At 41.5% G+C, this 27,494-nt stretch overlaps 1 protein-coding gene across 2 annotated transcripts; it reads left to right on the top strand.

Moving 5' to 3' along the window:
* Positions 1 to 1,349: 1,349 nt before the first annotated feature.
* si:dkey-25e12.3 (adenosine 5'-monophosphoramidase HINT3) lies at positions 1,350 to 26,542 on the top strand. Of its 2 annotated transcripts, none has more exons than XM_052098115.1 (5): positions 1,350 to 1,565; positions 23,389 to 23,506; positions 24,037 to 24,106; positions 24,197 to 24,312; positions 24,482 to 26,542. In XM_052098115.1, the coding sequence occupies exons 1-5, from the start codon at positions 1,446 to 1,448 to the stop codon at positions 24,508 to 24,510; spliced, it is 453 nt and encodes a 150-aa protein (XP_051954075.1). In that variant the 5' UTR covers positions 1,350 to 1,445; the 3' UTR covers positions 24,511 to 26,542. The 2 variants fall into 2 exon arrangements, with proteins under 2 accessions (XP_051954075.1, XP_051954073.1); XM_052098113.1 differs by having other exon boundaries at positions 1,357 to 1,565; positions 24,192 to 24,312.
* Positions 26,543 to 27,494: the final 952 nt, after the last annotated feature.

Raw genomic sequence — 27,494 nt, 5'->3', positions numbered from 1 at the left:
CAATGGATGTGAATGGGGAAAATGCATAAACGTCACATCACTATTTTAATATCCACAAGACGAAGAATTTTAGTGTGATAAAATCACTTACTAACCTTTTCTGTGTAAAATGTTATCCAATTTTACAACTTGGCTGCCATGACTATAATGCTGTGAACCCTAAAATGACTGTAAAAATGACAATTTAAACAACGTTACTGCTCAAATAATACAGAAGAATACATAGGGCTTTTTTATAATTATAAGATTCACATTTCAGCCTTTCAGCCCTCCAAAAATTGGCCCCATTCACTTCCATTGTATGTGCATCACTGTAACCCAGATTTTTATTTAATTGATGAGTCTAAATTATTTTTTGTGGTGATCACAAAATGCCACAAATGCTGCCGATTAAGCTTAACTTGTAGCCTACTGAATTCTGAATATTCCTTTAAATTACAATAATGCATTATTAAGAATGAAATCAGATGTACATGTTTTGGGTGGGGAAAAAAAACATGACAGCTGGGTCAGGCTTACCATTTGGCTCATCTTACCCCATTATGTGGCCCCTTTTCATAATTTTTATTTTGTGCTATGACAACTAAATTAGCACATGTTTCTATAATTCCATAATTATCCTGTTCATGCTTCATGTCGTCTGCTCTAAAGAACTTACATCTTTATATATTATGTATCCTAAGTAATTTTCCTTCAGTGTTAGGGGAGATCAGGGTTGGCTGGTTCATTTGTGGTTCATATTTGGATGATGTAACACAAAAATTGCGACTAATATCTGAATGTTTTCCTCTTGACCGATAATCATTGATTCTATCACATTTAAAAAATCACACCTGTTGAAGCGAGAACAAATGAATACAAACCAACTCAGCTCTCCCCATGTCCTAGAAGCCTTTCCGAAGACAGGAAGGGAAAAAACATAATTATATAGAGAAACTGTCTTTTGTGTTTGGACTAATTGAGATGTGGATTTAATAACATTTGGTATAAGCATAACTAGATATTGATCCGAGAGATATCATCAGTACAATAGCTATATTATCAACATCAATATCACAGTTACATATATGATTATGACGGTGTGGTGGGTCTAGTGACTTAGACTTGACATATGTGTCAAATGATCCCAAAAACATTGTGAATAAATGCAGATCTTAGTGATGATGATGATTGTGGAATGATCATTAAGTTCAATCAGAGCTCTATCCACAGAAAGATCTCAGAGCAAAACTCTGAAAGACAATTACCAACAACAGGTATTCAAGACCCTTTTAATACCATCACTGGCTACTTAAGGAGGTTTATTACGACAGCTTTACGTAAACAGAATGAGTAAACCGATTCCCGTAAAATCAAACACGTCAACCCGGAAAAACCTGGTCGTGGTTTCTGATCAAACAAGTTGAGAGTGACTGAGTTAGTGCCATTGAGACTGCGCTGCCAGAATGACTGAAGAATTGTATTCCGACGAAAATAAGAGATATTCCTCTGACAGCTCGGATTCAACTTGTATATTTTGCTTGATCGCACGAGGCGAACATCCATGCACTCACATATTGGTTGATGTAAGTTGACGTAGCCTACTACTTTATTGTTATCCGGGAGGTTTAAACGAATTGTTTCCTCTTTCTAAAAGAAAAAATTCTAAGACTCGTTTTGACAGTGACCTTCAAACAGCACAGTAGATCCCAAATTGTAATTGTAGTCGTCTTCCGTCCACAAGGAAGACATTTTGACGAACTAGGAAGGAAATGTAAAAAAAAAAAAGACTTGTTTCTAAAACGCAGTCCACTGGATAAATGCTTCGAGAACAGTGTTTGCTCTGTTATACGGCGGTATGTACCGCATCGAACACAAACTGTTCGAAGCATTAACAAAGACATTCTTTTAGAATCTTAGTGGTAGTAGGCTATTAGTAGCGCAGCGGCAACTTAAGTTTTACTTAAACTTTCACATATTTACGTTCAAAACGGCCTAAATGATGCCCTCAGAGGGTACTTCTAGGGTGACCAGAAGTCCCCGTTTTTGGTGGCCTGTCCCCGGAAATGTCCCCGTGTGTTCCAGAGTGTTCAAGACAGCGTTCATAGTGAAATAGCACTATGCAACTAGATGGGGACATTTCCTGAAGAAAATGTGAGTGGTGCTTGCCGTGGCGAAACTCGTCAAACAGCATGTTGTAACTTGAAAATAACAAAAATTACGGTCATAAATAAATCAACCCAGAAGTCTGTACGATTTTCTGGTGCAGAAATATGTGATTTGTTACTCGGTTGCTAGGGTAAGCCCGTGTGGTTGCTATGCAGTTACCAAGGTAATACAATACATGGCTTCTTTCCATCCTGAGTGAAATAAGTCAACCCGGAAGTCTGTAGTGTTTTGTGGTGCAGAGATATGTGATTTGTTACTCGGTTGCTAGGGTAACCCCATGTGGTTGCTAGGAAGTTTCCATAGTGATACTAATGAAGTCTCCTTGTCATCCTGGTTGAAATAAATCAACCCAGAAGTCTGTACGATTTTGTGGTGCAGAAATATGTGATTTGTTACTCGGTTGCTAGGGTACTATGTGTAGTTGCTAGGGAGTGGCTTGGCAGCTGCCAATCATGAAATTCCAAAGGCTGCTTGTCAGTATGAATGATATAAAGCAACTCCCATGCCTCTGTGACATTCAGAATGGAAGATATCCCTCTATGGATTTTGGTTGCTAAGGTGCTCGACAATGGTTGCTAGGGAGGGGCTAGGAAGTGTTGAGGTGATTCATGTTTGGCTGTTTGCTGCCCCAAGTCAAACGAGACCACCCTTGTGTTTCTATGACACTTCTATCCGGAGATATCCATGTGATCTCTTTCATTAGAAGTCTATGGGACTTGTTGCTAAGGTGCTGTAAATGGTTGCCAAGGCGTGTCTTGATAGCTTTGCAATGATCCTGAGAGACTGATTGGTCATCTGAGTAAAATGAGGCAGGCCCCTTGTCTCTATGACACTGTGATCCAGAGCTATGTTTAATGAAATATCCGTATTTCATGGGCTGTCCTACACCATTATAAGTCAATTGGGGCATTTTTGGGCAGCTCCTGCCCCCAGGGGTGCAACTTTTACCCCATATTGAGGTATGCTCTTACAGAGCCTGCCAGCCTCTTCAAATGTGGCAAATCACACGTTTCTACTGAAATCCTCGCTTGGAGCTGTGACGTGTCAAAGTTTGTCTCAATGTTAAGTCTATGGGATTTTTCGGCTGCTTTTTTGCCCCTGGGGCAAATACCGTACCCCCGATCGCTTATAAAAGTCATAGCACACGTGTCCTCAATAGGCCGTTCGATTTGATACCTCATTCGTGGGTCTACGCCAAACGGTGCGGGACGAGTTAGGTGCCGAAGTTTTGTACGGAGATAGAATAATAACTAGATAGGTACATTTCCTGAAGAAAATGTGAGTGGTGCTTGTCGTGGCAAAACTCGTCAAACAGCATGCTATAACTTGAAAAGAACAAAAATTATGGTCATAAATAAATCAAACCAGAAGTCTGTACGATTTTCTGGTGCAGAAATATGTGATTTGTTACTCGGTTGCTAGGGTAAGCCCAAGTGGTTGCTATGCAGTTACCAAGGTAATACAACACATGGCTGCTTTCCATCCTGAGTGAAATAAGTCAACCCGAAGTCTGTAGTGTTTTCTGGTGCAGAGATATGTGATTTGTTACTCGGTTGCTAGGGTAACCCCATCTGGTTGCTAGGCAGTTACCATAGTGATACTAATCAAGTGTCCTTGCCATCCTGATTGAAATAAATCAACCCAGAAGTCTCTCTGATTTTCTGGTGCAGAGATATAGTTACTGCTATACGGTTGCTAGGGTACTCTGTTTAGTTGCTAGGAGTGGCTTGGCAGCTGCCAATCATGAATCTCCAAAGGCTGCTTGTCAGTATGAATGATATAAACCAACTCCCATGCCTCTGTGACATTCAGAATGGAAGATATCCCTCTATGGATTTTGGTTGTTAAGGTGCTCGACAATGGTTGCTAGGGAGGGGCTAGGAAGTGTTGATTTGATGCATGATTGGCTGTTTGCTGTCCCGAGTGAAACGAGACCACCCTTGTGTTTCTATGACACTTCTATCCGGAGATATCCCTTTGATCTGTTTCAATAGAAGTCTATGGGACTTGTTGCTAAGGTGCTCTTAATGGTTGCTAGGGCGTGGCTTGATAGCTTCACAATGATCCTGAGAGACTGATTGGTCGTCTGAGTAAAATGAGCCCACCCCTCGCCTCTATGACACTGTGATCCAGAGCTATGTTCAATACAAATCCCTATGCCTTTTCATTTCAGGGGCCGTCCTACACCATTATAAGTCAATTGGGGCATTTTTCGGCAGCTCCTGCCCCCAGGGGTGCAACTTTTACCCCATATTGAGGTATGCTCTTACAGAGCCTGCCAGCCTCTTCAAATGTGGCAAATCACACGCTTCTACTAAATCTTCGCTTGGAGCTGTGACGCGCCAAAGTTTGTCTCAATGTTAAGTCTATGGGATTTTTCGGCCGCTTTTTTGCCCCTGGGGCAAATACCGCACTCCGATCGCTTATAAAAGTCATAGCACACGTGTCCTCAATAGGTCGCTCGATTTGACACCTCATTCGTGGGTCTACGCCAAACGGTGCGGGACGAAGTTAGGTGTCAAGTTTTGTTAAGAGATATAAAAATAAAAATAAAAATAAAAATAAAAACTAGATAGGTACATTTCCTGAAGAAAATGTGAGTGGTGCTTGCCGTGGCAAAACTCGTCAAATAGCATGCTGTAACTTGAAAAGAACAGAAATTGTGGTCATAAATAAATCAACCCAGAAGTCTGTATCATTTTCTGGTGCAGAGATATGTGATTTGTTACTCGGTTGCTAGGGTAACCCCATCTGGTTGCTAGGCAGTTACCATAGTGATAGTAATGAAGTGTCCTTGCCATCCTGATTGAAATAAGTCAACCCAGAAGTCTCTACGTTTTTCTGATGCAGAGATATGTGATTTGTTACTCGGTTGCTAGGGTAACCCCATGTGGTTGCTAGGCAGTTACCATATTGATACTAATGAAGTGTCCTTGCCATCCTGGTTGAAATAAATCAACCTGGAAGTCTGTACTCTTTTCTGGTGCCGAGATATGTGATTTGTTTCTCGGTTGCTAGGGTAACCCCATCTGGTTGCTAGGCAGTTACCATAGTGATAGTAATCAAGTGTCCTTGCCATCCTGATTGAAATAAGTCAACCCGGAAGTCAGTACTATTTTCTGGTGCAGAGATATGTGATTTGTTACTCGGTTGCTAGGGTAACCCCATCTGGTTGCTAGGCAGTTACCATAGTGATAGTAATCAAGTGTCCTTGCCATCCTGATTGAAATAAGTCAACCCAGAAGTATCTACGTTTTTCTGATGCAGAGATATGTGATTTGTTACTCGGTTGCTAGGGTAACCCCATCTGGTTGCTAGGCAGTTACCATAGTGATACTAATCAAGTGTCCTTGCCATCCTGATTGAAATAAGTCAACCCGGAAGTCTCTATGTTTTTGTGATGCAGAGATATGTGATTTGTTACTCGGTTGCTAGGGTAAGCCCATCTGGTTGCTAGGCAGTTACCATAGTGATACTAATGAAGTGTCCTTGCCATCCTGATTGAAATAAGTCAACCCGAAGTCTCTATGTTTTTGTGATGCAGAGATATGTGATTTGTTACTCGGTTGCTAGGGTAACCCCATCTGGTTGCTAGGCAGTTACCATAGTGATACTAATCAAGTGTCCTTGCCATCCTGATTGAAATAAGTCAACCCAGAAGTATCTACGCTTTTCTGATGCAGAGATATGTGATTTGTTACTCGGTTGCTAGGGTAACCCCATGTGGTTGCTAGGCAGTTACCATATTGATACTAATGAAGTGTCCTTGCCATCCTGATTGAAATAAATCAACCTGGAAGTCTGTACTCTTTTCTGGTGCCGAGATATGTGATTTGTTTCTCGGTTGCTAGGGTAACCCCATCTGGTTGCTAGGCAGTTACCATAGTGATAGTAATCAAGTGTCCTTGCCATCCTGATTGAAATAAGTCAACCCGAAGTCAGTACTATTTTCTGGTGCAGAGATATGTGATTTGTTACTCGGTTGCTAGGGTAACCCCATCTGGTTGCTAGGCAGTTATCATAGTGATAGTAATCAAGTGTCCTTGCCATCCTGATTGAAATAAGTCAACCCAGAAGTCTCTACGCTTTTCTGATGCAGAGATATGTGATTTGTTACTCGGTTGCTAGGGTAACCCCATCTGGTTGCTAGGCAGTTACCATAGTGATACTAATCAAGTCTCCTTGCCATCCTGATTGAAATAAATCAACCCAGAAGTCTCTCTGATTTTCTGGTGCAGAGATATAGTTACTGCTAAACGGTTGCTAGGGTACTCTGTTTAGTTGCTAGGAGTGGCTTGGCAGCTGCCAATCATGAATCTCCAAAGGCTGCTTGTCAGTATGAATGATATAAACCAACTCCCATGCCTCTGTGACATTCAGAATGGAAGATATCCTCTATGGATTTTGGTTGCTAAGGTGCTCGACAATGGTTGCTAGGAGGGGCTAGGAAGTGTTGAGGTGATGCATGATTGGCTGTTTGCTGTCCCGAGTCAAACGAGACCACCCTTGTGTTTCTATGACACTTCTATCCGGAGATATCCCTTTGATCTCTTTCAATAGAAGTCTATGGGACTTGTTGCTAAGGTGCTCTTAATGGTTGCTAGGGCGTGGCTTGATAGCTTCACAATGATCCTGAGAGACTGATTGGTCGTCTGAGTAAAATGAGCCCACCCCTTGTCTCTATGACACTGTGATCCAGAGCTATGTTCAATACAAATCCCTATGCCTTTTCATTTCATGGGCCGCCCTACACCATTATAAGTCAATTGGGGCATTTTTGGGCAGCTCCTGCCCCCAGGGGTGCAACTTTTACCCCATATTGAGGTATGCTCTACAGAGCCTGCCAGCCTCTTCAAATGTGGCAAATCACACGCTTCTACTAAATCCTCGCTGGAGCTGTGACGCGCCAAAGTTTGTCTCAATGTTAAGTCTATGGGATTTTTCGTCGCTTTTTTGCCCCTGGGGCAAATACCGTACCTCGACGCTTATAAAAGTCATAGCACACGTGTCCTCAATAGGTCGCTCGATTTGACACCTCATTCGTGGGTCTACGCCAAACGGTGCGGACGAAGTTAGGTGCCGAAGTTTTGTTAAGGAGATAGAATAATAATAAAGTATAAAAATAACTAGATAGGTACATTTCCTGAAGAAAATGTGAGTGGTGCTTGCCGTGGCAAAACTCGCCAAACAGCATGTTGTAACTTGAAAAGAAAAAAATTATGGTCATAAATAAATCAGCCCAGAAGTCTGTACGATTTTCTGGTGCAGAAATATGTGATTTTTTACTCGGTTGCTAGGGTAAGCCCATGTGGTTGCTATGCAGTTACCAAGGTAATACAATACATGGCTCCTTTCCATCCTGAGTGAAATAAGTCAACCCGAAGTCTGTAGTGTTTTCTGGTGCAGAGATATGTGATTTGTTACTCGGTTGCTAGGGTAACCCCATCTGGTTGCTAGGCAGTTACCATATTGATACTAATGAAGTGTCCTTGCCATCCTGGTTGAAATAAATCAACCCGAAGTCTGTACTCTTTTCTGGTGCCGAGATATGTGATTTGTTTCTCGGTTGCTAGGGTAACCCCATCTGGTTGCTAGGCAGTTACCATAGTGATAGTAATCAAGTGTCCTTGCGATCCTGAGTGAAATAAATCAACCCGGAAGTCTGTACTCTTTTCTGGTGCCGAGATATGTGATTTGTTTCTCGGTTGCTAGGGTAACCCCATCTGGTTGCTAGGCAGTTACCATAGTGATAGTAATCAAGTGTCCTTGCGATCCTGAGTGAAATAAATCAACCCGAAGTCAGTACTATTTTCTGGTGCAGAGATATGTGATTTGTTACTCGGTTGCTAGGGTAACCCCATCTGGTTGCTAGGCAGTTACCATAGTGATAGTAATCAAGTGTCCTTGCCATCCTGATTGAAATAAGTCAACCCAGAAGTATCTACGCTTTTCTGATGCAGAGATATGTGATTTGTTACTCGGTTGCTAGGGTAACCCCATGTGGTTGCTAGGCAGTTACCATATTGATACTAATGAAGTGTCCTTGCCATCCTGGTTGAAATAAATCAACCTGGAAGTCTGTACTCTTTCTGGTGCCGAGATATGTGATTTGTTTCTCGGTTGCTAGGGTAACCCCATCTGGTTGCTAGGCAGTTACCATAGTGATAGTAATGAAGTGTCCTTGCCATCCTGAGTGAAATAAATCAACCCGAAGTCAGTACTATTTTCTGGTGCAGAGATATGTGATTTGTTACTCGGTTGCTAGGGTAACCCCATCTGGTTGCTAGGCAGTAATCATAGTGATACTAATCAAGTGTCCTTGCCATCCTGATTGAAATAAGTCAACCCGAAGTCTCTACGCTTTTCTGATGCAGAGATATGTGATTTGTTACTCGGTTGCTAGGGTAAGCTCATGTGGTTGCTAGGCAGTTACCATAGTGATACTAATGAAGTGTCCTTGCCATCCTGATTGAAATAAGTCAACCCGAAGTCTCTACGCTTTTCTGATGCAGAGATATGTGATTTGTTACTCGGTTGCTAGGGTAAGCCCATCTGGTTGCTAGGCAGTTACCATAGTGATACTAATCAAGTGTCCTTGCCATCCTGATTGAAATAAGTCAACCCGAAGTCTCTATGTTTTTGTGATGCAGAGATATGTGATTTGTTACTCGGTTGCTAGGGTAAGCCCATCTGGTTGCTAGGCAGTTACCATAGTGATACTAATGAAGTGTCCTTGCCATCCTGATTGAAATAAGTCAACCCGAAGTCTCTACGCTTTTCTGATGCAGAGATATGTGATTTGTTACTCGGCTGCTAGGGTAACCCCATCTGGTTGCTAGGCAGTTAACATAGTGATACTTATCAAGTCTCCTTGCCATCCTGATTGAAATAAATCAACCCAGAAGTCTCTCTGATTTTCTGGTGCAGAGATATAGTTACTGCTAAACGGTTGCTAGGGTACTCTGTTTAGTTGCTAGGAGTGGCTTGGCAGCTGCCAATCATGAATCTCCAAAGGCTGCTTGTCAGTATGAATGATATAAACCAACTCCCATGCCTCTGTGACATTCAGAATGGAAGATATCCCTCTATGGATTTTGGTTGTTAAGGTGCTCGACAATGGTTGCTAGGGAGGGGCTAGGAAGTGTTGATTTGATGCATGATTGGCTGTTTGCTGTCCCGAGTCAAACGAGACCACCCTTGTGTTTCTATGACACTTCTATCCGGAGATATCCCTTTGATCTGTTTCAATAGAAGTCTATGGGACTTGTTGCTAAGGTGCTCTTAATGGTTGCTAGGGCGTGGCTTGATAGCTTCACAATGATCCTGAGAGACTGATTGGTCGTCTGAGTAAAATGAGCCCACCCCCTCGTCTCTATGACACTGTGATCCAGAGCTATGTTCAATACAAATCCCTATGCCTTTTCATTTCATGGGCCGCCCTACACCATTATAAGTCAATTGGGGCATTTTTGGGCAGCTCCTGCCCCCAGGGGTGCAACTTTTACCCCATATTGAGGTATGCTCTTACAGAGCCTGCCAGCCTCTTCAAATGTGGCAAATCACACGCTTCTACGTGAATCCTCGCTGGAGCTGTGACGCCACAAAGTTTGTCTCAATGTTAAGTCTATGGGATTTTTCGCCGCTTTTTTGCCCCTGGGGCAAATACCGCACTCCGATCGCTTATAAAAGTCATAGCACACGTGTCCTCAATAGGTCGCTCGATTTGACACCTCATTTGTGGGTCTACGCCAAACGGTAGCGGACGAGTTAGGTGTCGAAGTTTTGTATGAGATAGAATAATAATAAAAAAAAGAAAAATAAAAATAAAATAAGTATGTGAGATTACAATAGTGATGCTTTGCAAGCACCACTAAAATAAGTTTGAGACTAGATAGGTACATTTCCTGAAGAAAATGTGAGTGGTGCTTGCCGTGGCAAAACTCGCCAAACAGCATGTTGTAACTTGAAAAGAACAAAAATTATGGTCATAAATAAATCAACCCAGAAGTCTGTACGATTTTCTGGTGCAGAAATATGTGATTTGTTACTCGGTTGCTAGGGTAAGCCCATGTGGTTGCTATGCAGTTACCAAGGTAATACAATACATGGCTCCTTTCCATCCTGAGTGAAATAAGTCAACCCGAAGTCTGTAGTGTTTTCTGGTGCAGAGATATGTGATTTGTTACTCGGTTGCTAGGGTAACCCCATCTGGTTGCTAGGCAGTTACCATAGTGATACTAATCAAGTGTCCTTGCCATCCTGATTGAAATAAGTCAACCCGAAGTCTCTATGTTTTTCTGATGCAGAGATATGTGATTTGTTACTCGGTTGCTAGGGTAACCCCATCTGGTTGCTAGGCAGTTACCATAGTGATACTAATCAAGTCTCCTTGCCATCCTGATTGAAATAAGTCAACCCGAAGTCTCTATGTTTTTCTGATGCAGAGATATGTGATTTGTTACTCGGTTGCTAGGGTAACCCCATCTGGTTGCTAGGCAGTTATCATAGTGATACTAATCAAGTCTCCTTGCCATCCTGATTGAAATAAGTCAACCCGAAGTCTCTACGCTTTTCTGATGCAGAGATATGTGATTTGTTACTCGGTTGCTAGGGTAACCCCATCTGGTTGCTAGGCAGTTACCATAGTGATACTAATCAAGTCTCCTTGCCATCCTGATTGAAATAAGTCAACCCGGAAGTCTCTATGTTTTTCTGATGCAGAGATATGTGATTTGTTACTCGGTTGCTAGGGTAACCCCATCTGGTTGCTAGGCAGTTACCATAGTGATACTAATCAAGTCTCCTTGCCATCCTGATTGAAATAAGTCAACCCGAAGTCTCTACGTTTTTCTGATGCAGAGATATGTGATTTGTTACTCGGTTGCTAGGGTAACCCCATCTGGTTGCTAGGCAGTTACCATAGTGATACTAATCAAGTCTCCTTGCCATCCTGATTGAAATAAGTCAACCCGAAGTCTGTACTCTTTTCTGGTGCAGAGATATGTGATTTGTTACTCGGTTGCTAGGGTAACCCCATCTGGTTGCTAGGCAGTTACCATAGTGATACTAATCAAGTCTCCTTGCCATCCTGATTGAAATAAATCAACCCAGAAGTCTCTCTGATTTTCTGGTGCAGAGATATAGTTACTGCTAAACGGTTGCTAGGGTACTCTGTTTAGTTGCTAGGAGTGGCTTGGCAGCTGCCAATCATGAATCTCCAAAGGCTGCTTGTCAGTATGAATGATATAAACCAACTCCCATGCCTCTGTGACATTCAGAATGGAAGATATCCCTCTATGGATTTTGGTTGTTAAGGTGCTCGACAATGGTTGCTAGGGAGGGGCTAGGAAGTGTTGATTTGATGCATGATTGGCTGTTTGCTGTCCCGAGTCAAACGAGACCACCCTTGTGTTTCTATGACACTTCTATCCGGAGATATCCCTTTGATCTGTTTCAATAGAAGTCTATGGGACTTGTTGCTAAGGTGCTCTTAATGGTTGCTAGGGCGTGGCTTGATAGCTTCACAATGATCCTGAGAGACTGATTGGTCGTCTGAGTAAAATGAGCCCACCCCTCGTCTCTATGACACTGTGATCCAGAGCTATGTTCAATACAAATCCCTATGCCTTTTCATTTCATGGGCCGCCCTACACCATTATAAGTCAATTGGGGCATTTTTAGGCAGCTCCTGCCCCCAGGGGTGCAACTTTTACCCCATATTGAGGTATGCTCTTACAGAGCCTGCCAGCCTCTTCAAATGTGGCAAATCACACGCTTCACTAAATCCTCGCTTGGAGCTGTGGACGCCAAAGTTTGTCTCAATGTTAAGTCTATGGGATTTTTCGGCCGCTTTTTTGCCCCTGGGGCAAATACCGCACTCGATCGCTTATAAAAGTCATAGCACACGTGTCCTCAATAGGTCGCTCGATTTGACACCTCATTCGTGGGTCTACGCCAAACGGTGCGGGACGAGTTAGGTGCCAAGTTTTGTTAAGAGATATAAAATAAAAATAAAAATAAAAAGTATAATAAGTATGTGAGATTACAATAGTGATGCTTTGCAAGCACCACTAATAAAGAAGAAAAATAAAATAAAACTAGATAGGTACATTTCCTGAAGAAAATGTGAGTGGTGCTTGCCGTGGCAAAACTCGCCAAATAGCCTGCTTGAAAAGAACAGAAATTGTGGTCATAAATAAATCAACCCAGAAGTCTGTATAATGTTCTGGTGCAGAAATATGTGATTTGTTAGTAGGTTGCTAGGGTAACCCCATGTGGTTGCTAGGCAGTTACCATAGTGATACTAATCAAGTGTCCTTGCCATCCTGATTGAAATAAATCAACCCAGAAGTCTCTCTGATTTTCTGGTGCAGAGATATGTGATTTGTTACTCGGTTGCTAGGGTAACCCCATCTGGTTGCTAGGCAGTTACCATAGTGATACATAATGAAGTGTCTTTGCCATCCTGATTGAAATAAACCAACCCAGAAGTATCTACGCTTTTCTGATGCAGAGATATGTGATTTGTTACTTGGTTGCTAGGGTAACCCCATATGGTTGCTAGGCAGTTACCATAGTGATACTAATGAAGTGTCCTTGCCATCCTGAGTAAAATAAGTCAACCCGAAGTCTCTACTGTTTTGTAGTGCAGAGATATGTGATTTGTTACTCGGTTGCTAGGGTAACCCCATCTGGTTGCTAGGCAGTTACCATAGTGATAGTAATCAGGTCTCCTTGCCATCCTGAGTGAAATAAACCAACCCAGAAGTCTGTACGCTTTTCTGATGCAGAGATATGTGATTTGTTATTTGGTTGCTAGGGTAACCCCATATGGTTGCTAGGCAGTTACCATAGTGATAGTAATGAAGTCTCCTTGCCATCCTGAGTGAAATAAGTCAACCCGAAATCTCTACAAATTTCTGGTGGAAAGATATGTGATTTGTTACTCGGTTGCTAGGTTAACCCCATCTGGTTTCTAGGCAGTTACCATAGTGATACTAATCAAGTCTCCTGGCCATCCTGATTAAAATAAATCAACCCAGAATTCTCTTCAATTTTCTGGTGCAGAGATATGTGATTTGTTACTCGGTTGCTAGGGTAACCCCTCCTTGTTGCTAGGCAGTTACCATAGTGATCATAATCAAGTGTCTTTGCCATCCTGATTGAAATAAACCAACCCAGAAGTATCTACGCTTTTCTGATGCAGAGATATGTGATTTGTTACTTGGTTGCTAGGGTAACCCCATATGGTTGCTAGGCAGTTACCATAGTGATACTAATGAAGTGTCCTTGCCATCCTGAGTAAAATAAGTCAACCCGAAGTCTCTACTGTTTTCTAGTGCAGAGATATGTGATTTGTTACTCGGTTGCTAGGGTAACCCCATCTGGTTGCTAGGCAGTTACCATAGTGATAGTAATCAAGTGTCCTTGCCATCCTGAGTGAAATAAATCAACCCAGAGGTCTGTGATATTTTCTGGTGCAGAGATATGTGATTTGTTACTTGGTTGCTAGGGTAACCCCATCTGGTTGCTAGGCAGTTACCATAGTGATAGTAATAAAGTGTCCTTGCCATCCTGAATGAAATAAATCAACCCAGAGGTCTGTACTATTTTGTGGTGCAGAGATATGTGATTTGTTACTCGGTTGCTAGGGTAACCCCATGTGGTTGCTAGGCAGTTACCATAGTGATACTAATCAAGTGTCCTTGCCATCCTGATTGAAATAAGTCAAACCGGAAGTCTGTATGTTTTTGTGATGCAGAGATATGTGATTTGTTACTCTGTTGCTAGGGTAAGCCCATCTGGTTGCTAGGCAGTTACCATAGTGATACTAATCAAGTCTCCTGGCCATCCTGATTAAAATAAATCAACCCAGAATTCTCTTCAATTTTCTGGTGCAGAGATATGTGATTTGTTACTCGGTTGCTAGGGTAACCCCTCCTTGTTGCTAGGCAGTTACCATAGTGATCATAATCAAGTGTCTTTGCCATCCTGATTGAAATAAACCAACCCAGAAGTATCTACGCTTTTCTGATGCAGAGATATGTGATTTGTTACTTGGTTGCTAGGGTAACCCCATATGGTTGCTAGGCAGTTACCATAGTGATACTAATGAAGTGTCCTTGCCATCCTGAGTAAAATAAGTCAACCCGAAGTCTCTACTGTTTTGTAGTGCAGAGATATGTGATTTGTTACTCGGTTGCTAGGGTAACCCCATCTGGTTGCTAGGCAGTTACCATAGTGATAGTAATCAGGTCTCCTTGCCATCCTGAGTGAAATAAACCAACCCAGAAGTCTGTACGCTTTTCTGATGCAGAGATATGTGATTTGTTACTTGGTTGCTAGGGTAACCCCATATGGTTGCTAGGCAGTTACCATAGTGATAGTAATGAAGTCTCCTTGCCATCCTGAGTGAAATAAGTCAACCCGAAATCTCTACAAATTTCTGGTGGAAAGATATGTGATTTGTTACTCGGTTGCTAGGTTAACCCCATCTGGTTTCTAGGCAGTTACCATAGTGATACTAATCAAGTCTCCTGGCCATCCTGATTAAAATAAATCAACCCAGAATTCTCTTCAATTTTCTGGTGCAGAGATATGTGATTTGTTACTCGGCTGCTAGGGTAACCCCTCCTTGTTGCTAGGCAGTTACCATAGTGATCATAATCAAGTGTCTTTGCCATCCTGATTGAAATAAACCAACCCAGAAGTATCTACGCTTTTCTGATGCAGAGATATGTGATTTGTTACTTGGTTGCTAGGGTAACCCCATATGGTTGCTAGGCAGTTACCATAGTGATACTAATGAAGTCTCCTTGCCATCCTGAGTAAAATAAGTCAACCCGAAGTCTCTACTGTTTTCTAGTGCAGAGATATGTGATTTGTTACTGGTTGCTAGGGTAACCCCATCTGGTTGCTAGGCAGTTACCATAGTGATAGTAATCAAGTGTCCTTGCCATCCTGAGTGAAATAAATCAACCCAGAGGTCTGTGATATTTTCTGGTGCAGAGATATGTGATTTGTTACTTGGTTGCTAGGGTAACCCCATCTGGTTGCTAGGCAGTTACCATAGTGATAGTAATAAAGTGTCCTTGCCATCCTGAATGAAATAAATCAACCCAGAGGTCTGTACTATTTTGTGGTGCAGAGATATGTGATTTGTTACTCGGTTGCTAGGGTAACCCCATCTGGTTGCTAGGCAGTTACCATAGTGATACTAATCAAGTGTCCTTGCCAGCCTGATTGAAATAAGTCAACCCGAAGTCTCTATGTTTTTGTGATGCAGAGATATGTGATTTGTTACTCGGTTGCTAGGGTAAGCCCATCTGGTTGCTAGGCAGTTACCATAGTGATACTAATGAAGTGTCCTTTCCATCCTGATTGAAATAAGTCAACCCGAAGTCTCTACGCTTTTCTGATGCAGAGATATGTGATTTGTTACTCGGTTGCTAGGGTAACCCCATCTGGTTGCTAGGCAGTTACCATAGTGATACTAATCAAGTCTCCTTGCCATCCTGATTGAAATAAATCAACCCAGAAGTCTCTCTGATTTTCTGGTGCAGAGATATAGTTACTGCTAAACGGTTGCTAGGGTACTCTGTTTAGTTGCTAGGAGTGGCTTGGCAGCTGCCAATCATGAATCTCCAAAGGCTGCTTGTCAGTATGAATGATATAAACCAACTCCCATGCCTCTGTGACATTCAGAATGGAAGATATCCCTCTATGGATTTTGGTTGTTAAGGTGCTCGACAATGGTTGCTAGGAGGGGCTAGGAAGTGTTGATTTGATGCATGATTGGCTGTTTGCTGTCCCGAGTCAAACGAGACCACCCTTGTGTTTCTATGACACTTCTATCCGGAGATATCCCTTTGATATGTTTCAATAGAAGTCTATGGGACTTGTTGCTAAGGTGCTCTTAATGGTTGCTAGGGCGTGGCTTGATAGCTTCACAATGATCCTGAGAGACTGATTGGTCGTCTGAGTAAAATGAGCCCACCCCTCGCCTCTATGACACTGTGATCCAGAGCTATGTTCAATACAAATCCCTATGCCTTTTCATTTCATGGGCCGCCCTACACCATTATAAGTCAATTGGGGCATTTTTAGGCAGCTCCTGCCCCCAGGGGTGCAACTTTTACCCCATATTGAGGTATGCTCTACAGAGCCTGCCAGCCTCTTCAAATGTGGCAAATCACACGCTTTCTACGGAATCCTCGCTTGGAGCTGTGACGGCCAAAGTTTGTCTCAATGTTAAGTCTATGGGATTTTTCGCCGCTTTTTGCCCCTGGGGCAAATACCGCACTCGACGCTTATAAAAGTCATAGCACACGTGTCCTCAATAGGTCGCTCGATTTGACACCTCATTTGTGGGTCTACGTCAAACGGTGCGGGACGAGTTAGGTGCCAAGTTTTGTTACGGAGATAGAATAATAATAAAAAGAAGAAAAATAAAAATAAAAATAAGTATGTGAGATTACAATAGTGATGCTTTGCAAGCACCACTAAAAATAAGTATGTGAGATTACAATAGTGGTGCTTTGCAAGCACCACTAATAATAAGTATGTGAGATTACAATAGTGATGCTTTGCAAGCACCACTAATAAAAACTAGATAGGTACATTTCCTGAAGAAAATGTGAGTGGTGCTTGTCGTGGCAAAACTCGTCAAACAGCATGCTATAACTTGAAAAGAACAAAAATTATGGTCATAAATAAATCAAACCAGAAGTCTGTACGATTTTCTGGTGCAGAAATATGTGATTTGTTACTCGGTTGCTAGGGTAAGCCCAAGTGGTTGCTATGCAGTTACCAAGGTAATACAACACATGGCTGCTTTCCATCCTGAGTGAAATAAGTCAACCCGAAGTCTGTAGTGTTTTCTGGTGCAGAGATATGTGATTTGTTACTCGGTTGCTAGGGTAACCCCATCTGGTTGCTAGGCAGTTACCATAGTGATACTAATCAAGTGTCCTTGCCATCCTGATTGAAATAAATCAACCCAGAAGTCTCTCTGATTTTCTGGTGCAGAGATATAGTTACTGCTATACGGTTGCTAGGGTACTCTGTTTAGTTGCTAGGAGTGGCTTGGCAGCTGCCAATCATGAATCTCCAAAGGCTGCTTGTCAGTATGAATGATATAAACCAACTCCCATGCCTCTGTGACATTCAGAATGGAAGATATCCCTCTATGGATTTTGGTTGTTAAGGTGCTCGACAATGGTTGCTAGGGAGGGGCTAGGAAGTGTTGATTTGATGCATGATTGGCTGTTTGCTGTCCCGAGTGAAACGAGACCACCCTTGTGTTTCTATGACACTTCTATCCGGAGATATCCCTTTGATCTGTTTCAATAGAAGTCTATGGGACTTGTTGCTAAGGTGCTCTTAATGGTTGCTAGGGCGTGGCTTGATAGCTTCACAATGATCCTGAGAGACTGATTGGTCGTCTGAGTAAAATGAGCCCACCCCTCGTCTCTATGACACTGTGATCCAGAGCTATGTTCAATACAAATCCCTATGCCTTTTCATTTCAGGGGCCGTCCTACACCATTATAAGTCAATTGGGGCATTTTTGGGCAGCTCCTGCCCCCAGGGGTGCAACTTTTACCCCATATTGAGGTATGCTCTTACAGAGCCTGCCAGACTCTTCAAATGTGGCAAATCACACGCTTCTACTAAATCTTTGCTTGGAGCTGTGGACGCCAAAGTTTGTCTCAATGTTAAGTCTATGGGATTTTTCGCCGCTTTTTGCCCCTGGGGCAAATACCGCACTCGATCGCTTATAAAAGTCATAGCACACGTGTCCTCAATAGGTCGCTCGATTTGACACCTCATTCGTGGGTCTACGCCAAACGGTGCGGGACGAGTTAGGTGTCGAAGTTTTGTTAAGAGATATAAAAATAAAATAAAAATAAAAATAAAAACTAGATAGGTACATTTCCTGAAGAAAATGTGAGTGGTGCTTGCCGTGGCAAAACTCGGTCAAATAGCCTGCTTGAAAAGAACAGAAATTGTGGTCATAAATAAATCAACCCAGAAGTCTGTATCATTTTCTGGTGCCGAGATATGTGATTTGTTACTCGGTTGCTAGGGTAACCCCATCTGGTTGCTAGGCAGTTACCATAGTGATAGTAATGAAGTGTCCTTGCCATCCTGATTGAAATAAGTCAACCCAGAAGTATCTACGTTTTTCTGATGCAGAGATATGTGATTTGTTACTCGGTTGCTAGGGTAACCCCATCTGGTTGCTAGGCAGTTACCATATTGATACTAATGAAGTGTCCTTGCCATCCTGGTTGAAATAAATCAACCTGGAAGTCTGTACTCTTTTCTGGTGCCGAGATATGTGATTTGTTTCTCGGTTGCTAGGGTAACCCCATCTGGTTGCTAGGCAGTTACCATAGTGATAGTAATCAAGTGTCCTTGCCATCCTGATTGAAATAAGTCAACCCGAAGTCAGTACTATTTTCTGGTGCAGAGATATGTGATTTGTTACTCGGTTGCTAGGGTAACCCCATCTGGTTGCTAGGCAGTTACCATAGTGATAGTAATCAAGTGTCCTTGCCATCCTGATTGAAATAAGTCAACCCAGAAGTATCTACGTTTTTCTGATGCAGAGATATGTGATTTGTTACTCGGTTGCTAGGGTAACCCCATCTGGTTGCTAGGCAGTTACCATAGTGATACTAATCAAGTGTCCTTGCCATCCTGATTGAAATAAGTCAACCCGAAGTGTCTATGTTTTTGTGATGCAGAGATATGTGATTTGTTACTCGGTTGCTAGGGTAACCCCATCTGGTTGCTAGGCAGTTACCATAGTGATACTAATGAAGTGTCCTTGCCATCCTGATTGAAATAAGTCAACCCGGAAGTCTCTATGTTTTTGTGATGCAGAGATATGTGATTTGTTACTCGGTTGCTAGGGTAAGCCCATCTGGTTGCTAGGCAGTTACCATAGTGATACTAATCAAGTGTCCTTGCCATCCTGATTGAAATAAGTCAACCCAGAAGTATCTACGTTTTTCTGATGCAGAGATATGTGATTTGTTACTCGGTTGCTAGGGTAACCCCATGTGGTTGCTAGGCAGTTACCATATTGATACTAATGAAGTGTCCTTGCCATCCTGGTTGAAATAAATCAACCTGGAAGTCTGTACTCTTTTCTGGTGCCGAGATATGTGATTTGTTTCTCGGTTGCTAGGGTAACCCCATCTGGTTGCTAGGCAGTTACCATAGTGATAGTAATCAAGTGTCCTTGCCATCCTGAGTGAAATAAGTCAACCCGAAGTCAGTACTATTTTCTGGTGCAGAGATATGTGATTTGTTACTCGGTTGCTAGGGTAACCCCATCTGGTTGCTAGGCAGTAATCATAGTGATAGTAATCAAGTGTCCTTGCCATCCTGATTGAAATAAGTCAACCCAGAAGTCTCTACGCTTTTCTGATGCAGAGATATGTGATTTGTTACTCGGTTGCTAGGGTAACCCCATCTGGTTGCTAGGCAGTTACCTTAGTGATACTAATGAAGTCTCCTTGCCATCCTGATTGAAATAAATCAACCCAGAAGTTTGTCTGATTTTCTGGTGCAGAGATATAGTTACTGCTAAAGGGTTGCTAGGGTACTCTGTTTAGTTGCTAGGAGTGGCTTGGCAGCTGCCAATCATGAAACTCCAAAGGCTGCTTGTCAGTATGAATGATATAAACCAACTCCCATGCCTGTGTGACATTCAGAATGGAAGATGTCCTCTATGGATTTTGGTTGCTAAGGTGCTCGACAATGGTTGCTAGGGAGGGGCTAGGAAGTGTTGAGGTGATTCATGATTGGCTGTTTGCTGCCCCGAGTGAAACGAGACCACCCTTGTGTTTCTATGACACTTCTATCCGGAGATATCCCTTTGATGTCTTTCATTAGAAGTCTATGGGACTTGTTGCTAAGGTGCTCTAAATTGTTGCTAGGGCGTGGCTTGATAGATTCAAAATGATCCTGAGATACTGATTGGTCGTCTGAGTAAAATGAGCCCGCCCCATTGTCTCTATGACACTGTGATCCAGAGCTATGTTGAATACAAATCCCAATGCCATTTCATTTCATGGGCCGTCCTACACCATTGTAAGTCAATTGGGGCATTTTTGGGCAGCTCCTGCCCCCAGGGGTGCAACTTTTACCCCATTTTGAGGTATGCTCTTACAGAGCCTGCCAGCCTCTTCAAATATGGCAAATCACACGTTTCTGCGAAATCCTCGCTCGGAGCTGTGACGCGTCAAAGTTTGTCGCAATGTTAAGTCTATGGGATTTTTCGCCGCTTTTTTGCCCCTGGGGCAATTACTGTACCCCGATCGCTTATAAAAGTCATAGCACACGTGTCCTCAATAGGCCGTTCGATTTGACACCTCATTCGTGGGTCTACGCCAAACGGTGCGGGACGAGTTAGGTGCCAAGTTTTGTACGGAGATAGAATAATAAAAAGTATAAAAATAAAAATAAGTATGTGAGATTACAATAGTGATGCTTTGCAAGCACCACTAATAATAAGTATGTGAGATTACAATAGTGATGCTTTGCAAGCACCACTAATAAGTATGTGAGATTACAATAGTGATGCTTTGCAAGCACCACTAATAAAGCCCGAGCAGCAAAGCCTACAGTGTGCTTTTTATTTTGACCAACAGAGGGGGCTATAGCAGCTTAAATGTATTCATATTTCTTTACTTGTCACTTGGTCTGGAGTAACTGGACCAGGCAACTGAAGAGAATTGTCATCATTGTTATTTAATTAATAAGCTTCAAAGTAAGGCACATACTAGCTATTTATGTTATCAAGATATGTTGTTATTTATTTTATAACAGGTTCGGAAATATTTCCTCATTGTTTATACATGTTTGTTTAGTTCACTTTTATGCCACAATGTCAAATTTTACAGCAACCAGGTTACTTTTTTAAGTTTAACCAAAATAATTTCTTACAGTGCATAGTTCAGCACATTATCCGATTTGTCCCCATTTTAACAAGTAACATGAAATTTCAAAGACCTATTGAACACTGAACTTGAAATGTCCCTGTTTTTCATTTCAGAAATCTGGTCACCTTAAGAAATCATGCTTTGTGGCAAAACTGGCTTACTTGGTGCAATAGGCGAGATCCTAATCATTTACTTACCCATCCCATCCCAGATGTGTATGAACTTCTTCTTTCTGCTGAACACAAGCGAACATTTTTAGAAGAATATCTCAGCTTTGTAGGTCCATTCAATGCAAGTGAATGGTGGCAAGAACTTTGAAGCTCCAGAAATCACATAAAGGCAGAATAAAAGTGATCCATAAGACTCCAGTGGTTAAATCCATATCTTTAGAAATTAAATGATAGGTGTGGGACAACATTGTTTCCTCCACCGTAACAGTGCAGAATGTGCCAGTTCACCGTTCAGAGATGTCAGAGGCCATTCTTTAGATTCGTCCTTGAGGGGACTGCTTACCAGTTCAAAGTCCTTCCCTTTGGCTTATCCCTTTCTCTTCACACATTTCATAAAATGTGTCGATGTGGGTTATGTCCAGGTTATGAATTGCCTCTGACTGTTTGCTTTTAGCAAAGTCAGAGGAACAAGCTTGTAAACACAGAGAACTGCTGGTTTCACATTTGGAGTGTTTGGGACTCCACTGGTTAAAGAGCATGCTGACGGCCAGTTGCCAGATTTCATTCCTGGGAGTGAGTCTTGTCTCTTTGCATGTGCACCTGACAGAAGAACACATTTATACCATTCTCCGGTGTTTGAAACTATTCAAGCTAGGAAAAACGTTTCTGCTGTAGTTTTTTCAATGGTCCCTGTGTCTCATGGTCTCCCCAGCAGCGGTCACTCCACTGGAACTACTGGGGTTGAAACCCCTTCAGTGCTGGCTCAGATTGAAGGTGCCTCATCATTAATGGTGACACGACTGCTGACGACTTGTCATTTCATGCCGCTGTCTAGCCGAGTTGACCATTTAGAAAATGCCCATGTTCTACCAGACGGGCGTGGCACTCGGTCTAGTAACCAGATGCAAAGTGGTCACGACAGACACTTCAAATACAGGGTGGGGAGCCCTGTGTAACAGATGTTTGGCCTGGATAGATGCACAAATGAGATGGCACATAAATTGTCAGGAACTACTTGCTGTATTTCAAGCATTGATGGCTTTCCAGCCAGCCATCCAGGGCTTCCATGTCCTGATCTGAAACGACAACGGCAGTTGTGGCATACTTAAATCGCCACGGGTGATTTTGATTGCACTTAATGATGAACTTGGTGCATCAGCTTCTCCTCTGGTACGAGAAACATCTCCTATCGATATGTGCGACACACGTTCCGGGTCACCTGAACTGCGGCACAGATTTGCTCTTGCAACAGAATGTTATACAAGGAGAGTGAAGACCCATAGACAGTTCTGATAATATGGGATCATTGCACCCCCGCAGACAACGCATTGGCACCTGTAGTACTTCCTGACTCATGCTCTGATGGGCCTGGATGCTCTAGTCCACAAATGGCCTGCGTGATGCAAGAATGCATTCCTTCCTGTCCACTTCACCAAGTATTGTGCAAAATTTGGGAGGACAGGGAAATAGTACAGCTAGTTGCGCCAGAATGACCCAACCACCTATGGTTTTCAGAGGTAATAGAGCTCTTGGACAATTACTTAATCTATGTATTCCGTTGCTTACTACCTGCTTATTTATACATGGTCTTCCCATAAACCACAGTCAGCAGTCACTTTATATACATTTTCACTATCCATTTGGCTAGTGCCTTATCTCCATATTCACACACATTCATGAATTAAAGCATTCTTCAATGTTGTGCTACCCTATCCGGTTAGTGTCATCACAATATATATCTATTCTTCATCGTTTTGCTCCTCCGTATTGTAGTACGGTAGGAGCCTCATTCAGTGTTTTTAACAACCCCTTTGGCTTGTGGGCATCGTTGCGCATGTGAATCAGTAGCAAGGTGTGATGGTTGACATTCCCCATAGCTGTGTTCAGCCATATACTGTATATATATATATATATATATATATATATATATATATATATATATATACTAGATACTACTGTACATGAACCTATTTAAGCTATACAAAGATGATTACATTAACATTAACCCACCAACATAAACAATGGTAATCGTCTTTCAGAACCCCGAAGATGGAAGTATAATTACATATTTAGAATATAAATGTAAATAAAACATTTCTGTGATTGTTTGACAGGATAAGGACATTGTTTGTTTCCAGGACATAAATCCAGGTGCACCTCATCACTACTTGGTTGTACCCAGGGAACATATCCATAGTTGTTTATCAATCAAAGTGGATGATATCAGTCTTGGTAAGGTGATGTCTTCATGGGGTTGCATTTGCAAATAATTCTTATTTTGCCAGAGTTTTGCAAGACAGATGTGTGTGTATTTGTAGCCAGCAGAGAGCAGTAAGAGAATAAGCTTTCGAAGAATACATTTTGAGGACAGGCTCCACCTTTTTCATAAGACTACAATAAAAATGGGAATAATAATAGTGGCCATTTTCCAGTAAAGTCTAAGGCTGAAGGTGGGACCTATACCAAGATGCCAGAGTCACAGAGACAGAAAACTGAATGGTGGTCAAAATCTATTGGTTCTGTGCTTGTTCTGAAATCAAGGCAACAACATGAAAAATCCAGCCCTGGCTTACTATGCTTTCATTAGACTGACTGTGTAATCTGTCATCATGATATTAATAGACAATACAATAGGCATGATATATTGGGTGTATTGATTAATTATGTACTACACATATATGTAAACAAGATAATAAAGGGCCTTTTAGTTAAGTAGGATTTTTCTTTTTTTAATAATCTAAAAATGTGTTTCTCCTGAGCAGTGAGAAGGATGGCAGAGATAGGAAAAGCTGCATTGAAAGCCAAGAATGTCACAGATTTTGAAGACATCAGGTATATATTCTACATCACTAATTTCACATTTATAAAGTGTTTATTTGGATGAAGCACTTGTTAATTGAGGATATGACTGTGTCAGCCTAGGGTTCCATGTGCCACCATATATCACCGTCCCTCACCTGCACCTGCATGTTCTTGCACCTTTCAGTCAACTGCATATAGAGACAAGGTTCAAGTATACAGACTACTGGTACCTCACTGTGAGTAAACTAATTACACCTCTTATACATTCACACCCTCATCCTGTTATTAATTGTGTGTGTGTGTGTGTGTGTGTGTGTGTGTGTGTGTGTGTGTGTGTGTGTGTGTGTGTGTGTGTGTGTGTGTGTGTGTGTGTGTGTGTGTGTGTGTGTGTGTGTTTTCTTATAGGTGGAAAAGTTCCTGAAAAAATTGGATGAACAGGAAAAGATTGAAGATGGTTGTCTTACAACTGACAATTTCTATTTATAACTGATTTATAACTTTATATTAATATATTAGTACTAATACTAATTTAAACAGGTGGAAATGTTGATTTACAGTATGTGCAGTTGTTGTCAAACCAATGTATGTTTATGTTTGAATGATCTGATTAAAATCAGCTAACATCCCCATGATGCTAACAAAAGGCCTACTTTTGATTTGTGCAAAAAATGCATTTTTGTCTGAACAGTTACATTAAATGTGCAAATTTATATTAAAGTTAGAAGGCAAAACCCACCTCCTTGCTTATGCTTTTATCCATTGAATCTGTTCTTCTTAGCTGAGAAAACAGTGCTTCATTTTAACACAGCTGAAAATTATTTCATCCTTTCATCACCCTCATGTCACAAAATGGTTCACAAAAGGAGATGCTGCTCTTTTCCATATGACAAAAGCATGCAGTTCCTTAAGTTATTCAAAAATATTTAATATTTGGTTGACAGAGGATTAATTGCATTTCTTCACTTAATCACATTCCTGTGCTTAAACAAACAAACAAAAAACTGACATTCTAATACATTTCTCTGTGAGCTTAAATCATCAACATTAACACTGCAAATCTCCACAATCCCTACGCTAAGTGAGCTCAAGGTATTCTCTTTGAAGTGACCTAATACAAGATTGGACATTCATAGTTCAGGGTCCAGGTGAACATGACAAAAAAAGAAAGAAGCTATTGTGAAATCAGTGAGAAGGCCTATAATGCACCTGTTGTAACATGGCAGTGCATTAACATGGGCTACTGCCTGCTGTTTTTAGCTATTGCAAAAAAGATGACTTCATGTAAACATCCTATTTAGATCACGTTAGTGGCATGTATAGTATTTTGAAGGAACAAAATACTGGGGTACCTCAGGGATCAGTGCTTGGGCCACTTCTCTTCTCCATATACACAACATCACTGGGACCCATCATCCAGTCACATGGTTTCTCTTACCACTGCTACGCTGATGACACGCAACTCTACTTGTCTTTCCAGCCCAACGACACCACAGTGACCGTTCGAATCGCTGCCTGTCTGGCAGACATCTCGGCCTGGATGAAGGAACACCACCTTCAACTCAACCCTGCCAAGACCGAACTCCTTGTCTTTCCAGCCAACCCGGCTGTTGAACACAACATCACCGTGCAGCTGGGTCCAACTACAGTTTCGCCTTCCAAAACGGTCAGAAATCTAGGGGTAACCATTGATGATGAGCTAAATTTCACAGACCACATTTCAAAAACTGCAAGATCTTGTAGATTTACACTCTACAATATCAGGAAGATAAGACCCTTCCTCTCTGTACATGCCACACAACTGCTCGTTCAGTCCCTTGTCATAACTAGACTGGACTACTGTAACGCTCTCATTGCAGGCCTTCCTGCATGAGCTATTAGACCTCTCCAAATGATCCAGAATGCAGCAGCACGCTGGTCTTGATGAACCTAAGAGAGCACATGTTACACCACTCTTTGTCTCTCTCCACTGGCTGCCGGTTCATGCCCGTTTTAAATTCAAGGCCCTGATGCTGGCATATAAAACAGTCACTGGGTCTGCTCCAGCATACCTAAAAACATTTATGCAGAGCTACGTTCCCACCAGAAGCCTGCGGTTGGCTAAGGAACGTCGCCTTGTCGTACCAAAACAAAGAGGCACCAAAACACTTTCCCGGACTTTCAGTTTCATCATACCACGGTGGTGGAATGACCTTCCCAACTCAATCCGGGAAGCTAACTCACTCTCTATCTTCAAAAAACGGCTAAAAACACATCTTTTCCAAAAGCAAAGCTGAATTAGCTCTGTATGTAAGAATGGTCCAAAATTTCTTTAGAAAGTTGTGCAGGTCTGATCCACAGCTACTGAAAATGCTTGGCTGAAGATAATGTTGTCAAAGGATGATCAACAAGTTATTAAATCCAAAGATTAATTACAATTTTCAACAGCACTATGAATGTTTAATGGGATGTGTTCAATAAAGACATTTATAATTGTTTGTGTTGTTAGTTTAATCACATTGTGTTTGTCTATATATATATACATTTCTTGTTGCACTTAAATCTGTTTTGTAAATATTATGATGATAGTGAAACTTTGTAATATGGCACTTTTTGTACCACTGTCTCCCTAAGATGATTCGCTGATGTTCTTCCTCTTTTGTAAGTCGCTTTGGATAAAAGCGTCTGCCAAATGAATAAATGTAAATGTAAATGTAAACAAGGAAACAACTCTCATGTGAGAAACCTAAATAGTTACAAAATATGTGTATGTGAAAACTGAACAAGTTGCTAAATGTTCAGAATTTTTAATGACTACCACACAGCAATTATAGCTGTTAGAGAGCATTTGGCTTGTAACATTTAAAAATCCATATAGGCAAGTAGGAAAGTTGTTGTCTCCAAAATCTGTTTCCTCATTCTGATAGGCTGAAGAGAGAACATTCTAAGCAAGTTTTCATCATAGTCTTCACCATACACAGATATTGTTCTACTGTGTGTACAGTTGACAAGACAAAAGAATAGCCTAAATAACTAAGAAATCATTGTTTAGTTAAAAATATGATGGCAATTCATTCAAAGGCAGAGTTTGATGGTAAGCAAGATTGAATTTGGCCCAATCTATTGATCGAAAAACGTGTTGATAGTCGTTTTTTAACTCAGCATAAAACTTTGTAATTACATTACAGCATAAAATAGGAAATGAACAGGGGATATTTAAAATTGGTTATGAATGTATATTGTTGACACTTCACCACAAATGTTTGATCTAATTTTGACTTATGATTTTGGTTTTCCTTTTTTGCACAAAGAAGCATGAACAGATAAAATTAATACTTGTTTTGGAAACTGCACATACAGATAATGAACAATCTAGATTTTTTTCATTCATTGGGGGTCAAATAGGATTTGAAAACATGTTTCCATAGAAATCCCAGTGTTT

This window comes from Xyrauchen texanus, chromosome 30 (genome assembly GCF_025860055.1).
Source record: "Xyrauchen texanus isolate HMW12.3.18 chromosome 30, RBS_HiC_50CHRs, whole genome shotgun sequence".
Lineage (NCBI taxonomy): Eukaryota > Metazoa > Chordata > Actinopteri > Cypriniformes > Catostomidae > Xyrauchen > Xyrauchen texanus.
This window is presented reverse-complemented; position numbering and strand designations above follow the sequence as displayed.

Excerpts from the sequence above, each read along its gene's own strand:
- si:dkey-25e12.3 (XM_052098113.1), top strand. The coding sequence starts at position 1,446 with ATGACTGAAGAATTGTATTCCGACGAAAATAAGAGATATTCCTCTGAC. Across the intron at positions 23,507-24,036 it reads AGTGGATGATATCAGTCTTG|TGAGAAGGATGGCAGAGATA; the intron begins GTAAGGTGATGT and ends TCTCCTGAGCAG. Across the intron at positions 24,313-24,481 it reads CAGACTACTGGTACCTCACT|GTGGAAAAGTTCCTGAAAAA; the intron begins GTGAGTAAACTA and ends GTTTTCTTATAG.